Source organism: Mobula hypostoma, chromosome 11 (assembly GCF_963921235.1).
Source record: "Mobula hypostoma chromosome 11, sMobHyp1.1, whole genome shotgun sequence".
In the NCBI taxonomy this organism is placed as follows: domain Eukaryota; kingdom Metazoa; phylum Chordata; class Chondrichthyes; order Myliobatiformes; family Myliobatidae; genus Mobula; species Mobula hypostoma.
Window position 1 is genome coordinate 58,116,031 of NC_086107.1, and position 9,107 is coordinate 58,125,137.

A 9,107-nucleotide genomic window follows, 5' to 3' on the forward strand; every position below is an offset into this window, starting at 1 on the left:
AAAACAACAGATAGCAAATCTGAAATGCTCTAATCCTTACTTTCCATACTTTCTAATTGGTCCTTCGTCTCTTCTTGGTATTTCTTTCAGTCTATGCATGGATTTTTTAACTACCTTGGCATGATTACTTTGCCTTTACTTTACCATATTTTGTTTTCTACTCCAGAAAAGAAAAATCACTGAATGTACTTAACCAAACTGTCCTCTTTAAAATTGACTTCGCTCCTCCTTACTGTGTAAGTAATAGACACTGTTTAAGTGAGCAATCACAGACTGATTACATTTAATAAAGTCATAAGCTATTTCTCATGACATTGAAGAAGGCCATTCAGCCAACTGAATATTTGCCAACTCTCAAACATTCCTATCAATCCTATTCCCTGGTTAATTTCCTTGTAACCTGTTCTCTCTCACATATTTACAACTTTCCGAGGATTCTCCTGCCACCCGCCTGCACTGAAAGAAAGTAACCAATTAACTTACCGGCAAAAATCTGGGAATTGAGGGGAAGCTGGGACACCAGGGGACACTCACTGTCACAGGGAATACATACAGAATGCACACAGACAGCATCTCTGCAGGTGAAACAACATAAGGAACAGAAGCAGGAATAGGCCATCCAGCTTCACAATCAGATTTATTTATTACATGTACAGGTACATCGAAACATACAGTGAAATGCATAATTTGCGTTAACACCAATACACCCTAGTATGTGCTGGGGCAGCCCACAAGTGTCTCACATGTTATGATGCAAACATCGCATGCCCACAATACTCAGTAGAACAACACAGGACACAACAAACAACGAAACAGCAATTGTCAAACAAGCTCCTTTACTCTCTCTCTCCCACCCACTCACACACGGACAGTCCTCCAATTCCAGTACAGGCCTCAGCCTCCTGTCTGCGGCCATCGGCCATCTGGGCTTCGACTTCAGGACTACTAATCATCCTCTGGGCCTCTATCTTTGGTTTTGACCCTGGACCAGCCAATGACAGGACCCCAAACTCAAGCTCTAACTCTGGGATATGCCAACTGACCAGCCCTCGTGGCTTCTTGTGCCTCATGGTCGCTGGCCTTTGAGTGCAGAGCAGAGGCCTGGACTGCAGATGTCCGTAACTCATCCATGTTTCACTTAATACCAGTTTCATATTCCAACCCCATCGCTCTTTGGTTCCATCAATATCAGACCAGACACACTTCCAATTAATCATCTGAGCAAGGTGACTATGTAAGATAATCTTGCGTCTTCCTGTGTTTCCCATTATCTTTCTAGATCATTCCTTTTCACTGTTTGAATTACCTTCTAAAAAAAGCACTAGACCCCTTTTGACCTTCTTTCTGTTTACATCTTCACCATTCTGCACTTTCTGCCCAACTGTGAACTACCTGTGGATCACAAAATTTGCCTCCTTTTAAAAAAAATTACAGAAAATGATGTAACACCTCTCCTGTGATGCTGTTTGTGCCCATTGTCTGAGCAACTTCATCTGTGCCCTCTACTCTTTTCAGGGTCCCTTATTTCAGCCAGCACATGACCACATTGACCCACAGACTTATTACAGGGCTTGTCTGCGTGACTTGTGCACCTGCGTAGATCAGACAAGGTGTCTATGCAACATTCTGTCAGCCTATGCGTTTCGTGCCCTGAGGCTCGGAATCATCTTAACCTGGAGAAGCAAAATGCTCTGTGGTAAGTGTCTACTGGGCTTTGTGGTGAGCCAGCCTGAGAGGGATTGTCTGCAGTTGATGTCATGGGACGATGCATCTGGTAGAAAATTACACATTCTCAACTTAACTTAGCATCTTTGGTGCAGTAAAATATCTGTGGTGCTTCACCTGAAATGTAAGACAAAATTTGGTTGAGCTATGCAAGGAGATGTTAGGACAAGTAAACCACTACTTGGTCGAAGAGTGTTTTTAAGATGCAGCTAAAGGAGTATAGAAAGAAGGGGATGTTCAAAGAGATAATTCTGGACCTTGAGGCCTAGGTCGCTGAAGGCAATTGCCAATTACTCCTACCCACTTTGTCCCTCTTCTTTTCTCCCCAAGCCAAGTAGGTAAGTGGGGTCATGCCAGTCGTGAGGGAACTGAGTATCAAATTAAGCCTGAAGAGCATAGTTGCAGCTTTAGCCTTGAGGTTACTGAAGTTTGCAAAATATTTAATGATCCAATTACCAAATGAGCCTTTTATCTACTTCTAAAGAGTGAATGTGCACTTGGTTGCCATGGTGCCATCCATGGAGTAATACCATAGCAAATAGATGGCACCATGGTAACAAAATTTGAGAACAGGATCCCTGTTTGTTACTTTTATCTGGCCATCTGAGCAAAGATTGTGACATGTCTACTGACTTAAATTGATGACTCTGCTGGGACCTTTTTTGAGTTGGTTTGCTCAGGACAACAAACAGATGGGTAAACCTACTGCACCTGAGGAATTCTGCAATTATGTGATACTAATAAAATTGTTTTGTATGAGTTCTCCTTACTTCAGTGAAATATTACATCATGAACTCCCGGTGAAAGTGCTTGCTGTTCTTTAACAAAATGCTCTTGATTCTGTGTTGTCTTTCTCAGGTACGACTTGCCCTGGTGGTTCAAGTTACAGTGAATGCAGCTGCCTGCAGACCTGTGCGACCTACCAGCAGTCAGACATTCAATGTTCCACGAGCTTCTGTGTACCCGGGTGCCAGTGCCCTGCAGGTAACAAAGGAAGTGTATATGATCAACCCCTTTGTCCAGATTGCCTATCACAGAATCTCCCCAAAATCACGACTAATTGAAGGAGCAGGGATCCACACGGTGCTTGAATGTTAACATCATTCTTGCTCTGTTGGCGTCTATTCAGGCCATCTAATCCGGACACTACTATTTATTCCTACCTCTGTTCAAACTAAATTGAGGTTCTAGATGTTTTTGATCGAGTTCAAGAAATGAATGGCAACACCCTCAAGCATTGCTTTTCAAAGACAGTGCCCTTTGCTCATCGAATCAACAGTTCAAATAGAAGTCACAAGGATAACCAACTTTAATGCATTGTCCCAGATATATGCAGTTGGCTTTAGTTCTAATGTCAACAGAAATCTAAATTCATCATCAACTGTTTTGAGAACAACAAAGTGGTTAAGGAAAAAATTGTCTTCAAGATGTTGAATGGAACATTCCCAATGTGCTTTCAAATAGAACAGGACTGAACCTGCTTTTATTTCTGGATTTCTGTACTACACAATGGTGATTGGGTCCACACAAAAGGAAACTAGATTACTTAAGGCCACTCTGCCCTTTATTAGAATGCTGATAGTCGACTTTCTTCAAAATTGGCTTAGATCTCTGTTAACACCTGCTTACATTCATTATTATGGTGTAATATGCAAATATTTACTTAAAAAGGGACCCTAGTATAAAAGAAGTATTAGTTGGACTAATTAAAAGCTTGGTTAAAGAGGCACATTTTAAGGATTGTCTTCAATTTAACATAGAATGTAGAATATAAATATAGAACTTCAGGCCATGATGTTGTGCTGACCTTTAACCTACTCCAAGGTCAATTTAACACTTAACTCCCACATAGCCCTTCATTTTTCTTTCAGCCATGTGCCTATCAACAAGTTTCTTAAACTTATTGTATCTGCCTCTACCACCACCCCCGGCAGTGCTATCCACACACCCACCACTCTCCTTTTTTAAAAGAAATCTACCTGTAACATCCCCCTAATACTTTTGTCCAATTAACTGAAAATTATGTCCTCTGTATTAGCCATTGCCACTCTAGGAAAAATGTTCTATCTGTCCCACTCTGTTTATGCCTCTTATGATCTTGTACACCACTATCAAGCCACCTCTTATCCTCCTTTACTCCAAAGAGAAAATCCCCGGCTCACTCAGTCTTTCCTCATAAGGCATGCGCTCTAATTCAGGCAGCATCTTGGTAAATCTCTGTACCCTCTCTAAAGCTTCTGCATCCTTCCTGTAATGAAGGAACCAGAACTGAACACAACACTCCAAATGTGGTCTAACCAGAGTTTTAAAGAGTTGCAACATTACCTTACAACTCTTTAACTCAGTCCCCCAACTATCTGAAAGGGAATTACACCATATGCTGCCTATCAACTTGTGCAGTAACTTTGAGAGTTCTATGGATGTGGAACGCAAGGTAACTCTGTTCCTTCACTCTGCAAAATAAAACCCTGCCATTTACCCTGTACTCTGCCTTCATTTAACCTTCCAAGGTGTATCACTTCATACTTTTCTGGATTGAATTCCACCTGACACCTCCCAGCCCAGCTCCGCTTTCTGTCAATGTCCCATTGTAACAACTACAGCCTTTTACACTGTCCACAATACCCCCAACCTTTGTGCCATCTGCAAATTTACTTCCACGTCCTCATCAAAGATATTTATAAAAATCACAAAGAGCAGGGGTCCCAGAACAGATCCTTGCAGAACACCACTGGTCACCGACCTCCAGGCAGAATGCACTCCATCTAATACCAATTCAGCCTTCTGTAGGCAAATCAATTCTGAATCCATGCTGTCAAGATTCCTTGGACCCCATGGCTACTGACTCTCTGAATGAGCCTATCATGGGGGACCTTGTTGAACGCCTTACTCAAATCCATATTTACCACATCTGTACCTCTATCTTCATTATTAAATCGGGCTCGTAAAACACAACCTGCCTTTCACTGTGGGGGAAAATGTATGGAATATGATGCAGGGCAGGTGAAGCCAATGGTCATGAGCAGGGAGAGGGGGCACACTGAGATGAGATTGTTAACCAAGTTTGTAGAAATGAAATTGCGGCTCACAAGAATGTGTTTTCTTTTAAGTAAATTTGGAAAAGTCTTCTGTAATTCAATGGAAAATCTGTTGGAATCTTTTTTTGGATTTCTATGCCAAAGATAAGGAGCACCGACTTTTTCTTGGTTATTTTATTGCTGTAGGGCATCAGGAGGTAATAAAAAATGACATATAATTGCTAATAAGCTATTTTTTTTTCGCTGTTCTTTAGTCATGTCTGTATTTTATTGAAAACATTTGAGCTTCTCTTCTGGAAAAGTTCTCTACTTAGTCAGATTCCACCCATCTCCTCCACGGCAGTTATGGGATTTGGAGAATACTGGCAGTGAATCATCTGCAGTGAAGCTTTTGTTTGTTATTTCATGGGCATTGTTGCTGAGAGTTTTATAGTCTCTTTCTCTCTCTCTCTAAAATTATTCACTAAAAGTAACAGTGAAGCTGTTGCCTTTTATATTTGAATATTAAAGGAATTTAGTTTATATGTTTCACCTCTATAAGAAGGTTCCTAATATTTTACCTGTGACTGGGATGTAGCTCCTGATATTGCATTAAGTTGGCAGCCATTGAATACTTTGCCATTTATTAAGGTTTCCAGGAACTGCACTAATGTTTAAATATTCAAATGTTTTCAAAGGTTAGAAATGCATTAGGACAGGTTGGATGACTTGTTTTACAACCCCTAAAATTTGTATTTCCCATTTCAATATCAAATCAAGGGATCATTGGGACAGACTGTTAACTTTACCAGATATTGTCTATTCATAAAATAAATATGAAACCTACTTTACTTTCTGTCCCATTATCACCTTCCTATCCCACTGCTGCACCTTAAATACCACGTAGTAAATTTTGTAACAAGCCTCCAAAGGAAACATTTTGATGGCCATGTGTAAATCTAGAAAGATTTGCAAGACTTCAATTGATGCAAGTACAATTTTCCAGTAATTATTTTACATTTTTAAATGGAAGTCTCCCAGCATGTAAACACTTATCTGGCTTAATGCATGAATTTACTGATTATTGTTGTCCTAAAGGGGGCCAAATTCAATTTCTTAACGTTGAACTGATATGTTATTTTCCCTAAACCTTTTGGTACTCTCCAATGTTTTCAAAATAAATATTTATCTCATCCTGTGGTGTTCTTATCCTGCAGAAGTAAAATCTGTCCTTAATGGACACATCTCCCTATTGATCCTTCCAAGTTATCCCTTGTTATGATACCCTTCTCTACTTCAGGCCTGATAATGAAGTTGTATTGTTATAGCTATCCCCAGGATAATAGCTTGCTGCTGGATTATTGCTTCTATTTATTTTTCAAAACGGTGTAGAAAGAGAAGTGTATATGGACTTCAGGTTTATAAATAGTCATTGGGTACAAAACTGGAGATTATACCAAGTATTATGTCACTGGTCAATCGTCAGCTGGAATATTGATTACAGTTTTGAGTACCCCAGGTTAGGAAAGTTGTCATATTCCTGGAAAGGATATAAGAATGAAAACAAAACTAGGGATAGGGGTCTTCAATTACATGTAGAAAAACAGATTATTTTCCTTCGAGGAGAGATTTGATAAAGGCATTCAAAGTTGCATAGGGTCCAGTCCTCAATCAATACCATAATGGACATGCTTTTCTAGGGGGATAGATGGACATGAAGATGCTGCCTAATGTATTCTAATTGTCCCTGCAGGTGCTGTAGCTAAAATCAGGTAACATAGGGAACTGAACTTTGAAGTTTCTCTGATTTTATGACTTTAAGTTCTTACAGACGCAACCCATTTCCCTTGAGATTTTTTTCCCAATGTCTATCAATATTGTTTTTAAAATATTACTTTTACACAAATTAAATTGTTGGGTCAGGAAATGAAAATCTCTTTCCTTATGGTTATTTCCAATACTTCTTTTTGTGAAGATCAAAGCTGGATAATCATTTTGATTGTTTGAGGCAGAAGTTACAATATGTTTTGAACAGGACATGTTAGATTAAGTTGAAGTTTGCTTGGCTTCTAAAATATTAATGTAATATTTTAATCATCAAAAATATTGTGAGCTGTAGGCGAAATAATGAAAATACTACTTAATTTAATAAGTGAATTAAACGCAAATTTTGTTTGTTTTTTGTCCTTAGTTAACAGTCAACATAAAAGTTTTGAGTTTGTATCATTAGGATATTGGTCAGACACTGAATCTTTCAAATGCTCTTTAATTTCCTGCTGTTTTTTAGGTTTCTTCATGCATCAATCAAGTTGTTTGCCTCCTTCAATGTGTCCTACAGAGTCACTGAACAACCAGAATGAGACTTCCTCCTATCCTGGTTTCTGACGACACAGTGATGTGTTTAAAGAACTACATTTACATTTACTACAAAGTCTGCATGACAACAAATTTCACAACATATGCTGGTGATATTAAACCTGATTCTGATCCTGAGCTTCATGATGGGAGGTGTCATGAGCCCTCACTGAATAGATTTGAACTCCACAACTGGTCTGAGACTGGACGACATACACTGGAGTCTGAGTGGCAGCTTTAAGGCCTGTGACATTTTGAAGTATTTTATGTCAAATACAAAATCTGTGAACTACTGATCAATAGATTATTGAACAATATTTTATTTATTAAGATGGTACAGCTCCCATATTATTACCTCATTAGAATCAAAAACTACTTTGTACAGTATTGTATTATTATTCTTTGTATTTTTGTGGAATGTAATATTTGAAATAGTATTGTTTTTACATGAAATGAGAGATTTGAATGATAATGTACTGTTATTAATAAGAATTTCATAACCCTATGATATCTGTTAATGTCTTTTTTGTACTTTAAAAATTCCTCTGCTCAGTTGGTGTAGCACCATTGTATATGTTTTGTTAAAAATATATTTTTTCATTATTCTCAGTGGACTTTTCTTTTCCAAGTGGAAGTGCCTTCTCGAAAAGAGGTGGATGTTATAATATAAGATGAGCCATGCAATTTCAGTGTTTTCTCCTTGGCAAAATATTCTGCAGATCAACTGGCACACTCCTATTTTCTTAATGACTTAAACAAATTACTGTGCAGAGCAATGTTCCCTCTAATTTTTAGTAGTCAGTGTGCGCAAAAATCTTACGTTGTGCAAATGTTTTTCCTGTGACAAAAATATGTGCAGACTGAATGCACACATGGCACAGTTTATGTAGGTTTACAAAATATTTGACATAAAACTGCACAAAATAACAAAATAACATACATATTTAAGTCACTCAGTTATTTTCTCTCTCTCCTGTCTTTGGCATTTACCCATTCTTTGTAAATTCTATCTCGACTAATAGAACTTCCATCCAATTAATAGCTTTTGATTCTCATTAACATATCCAAATGACATTCACCTAAACGGTTTCTCAGCTTGTTTTTGAGTTGATTCACTAGGCTAAAGCCTTGCTCGCAGTCTGCACCAGCCGCAAGAGAGGTTCCCCCAATGTCCGTCAACTGTGCAAGGTCGCAAAACTGTTCATTTTGAAGTACAAATGCTACCATTTGAGCAACATTTGAAATCAGTTTGGATTTAATTTTTTTTTCTTGCACTGAAAATTTGAAATCATTAAACTGTCTAACTATTACAGTATTTTCAGCTAGAAAATTATGATATTTTAGACATAACGCATTAACTTGTTCATCGCCAAATGTGAAGTCACAATCTGCAGTTGTGGAGAATCAAAAGCTGACCATTCTTGTACCTCATCTTCAGGAAACCTTTCTTCTAAATGAACACAAAGACTATTTATAAAAGTCAACAGCGAACTTGTATCTACTATGATGTTTTCTTCACGTTGTTGGCTTAGCAAAACTTTAATTTTGTCACTCCACAAAACATTGTCTCCCAGATACTGCTTTCTTATCTTGTTAATTTTGCCTTGTGCAAAATGAAGTGAATCAATCGGTGACGTGCATTATGGTATTTGAAAAACCAATTAACTAGTTAACAGAAACATTTAGCTAAAAGATTATTTTCGTAAGTATAATTATTAATTACTATGTTATTTTTAGGTAACTAACATTCTGTGCGCACGTTAATTTCCTTTGTGCGCTGGTTGAAAAACGTGTGTGCACGCGCACAGCTTAGCGGGAACATAGATGCTGAGGTAATGGTACATAGATACGATCTATGCCAGATTGGTCAGGTTCATTTCACTTGCGTACTGTAGTGATCAGGTTTATGTAGAGTGATTTTAGATTGGAAGGGACATGAGCAGGAATGATGGCAGAGCAGCAAAGGCTGGAGATTCTAGAAACAATTTGGAAGCCGCAGGATAGATTTAT

At 38.3% G+C, this 9,107-nt stretch overlaps 1 protein-coding gene across 5 annotated transcripts in view; it reads left to right on the forward strand.

The window, feature by feature from the left end:
* The window catches only part of LOC134353775 (von Willebrand factor C and EGF domain-containing protein-like), a 383,806-nt gene extending 376,152 nt beyond the window's left edge, over positions 1 to 7,654 (forward strand). For 4 of the 5 annotated variants that reach the window (XM_063062138.1, XM_063062137.1, XM_063062141.1 and 1 more), the window contains 3 exons: positions 1,516 to 1,696; positions 2,584 to 2,709; positions 7,030 to 7,654. In XM_063062138.1, the coding sequence (XP_062918208.1) occupies positions 1,516 to 1,696; positions 2,584 to 2,709; positions 7,030 to 7,127 (405 nt within the window). In that variant the 3' untranslated portion in view covers positions 7,128 to 7,654. Of the gene's footprint in view, positions 1 to 166; positions 237 to 1,515; positions 1,697 to 2,583; positions 2,710 to 7,029 lie in introns of those variants that run through there. The other variant, XM_063062140.1, reaches the window with a different exon arrangement.
* The last annotated feature ends 1,453 nt before the right edge of the window (positions 7,655 to 9,107 follow it).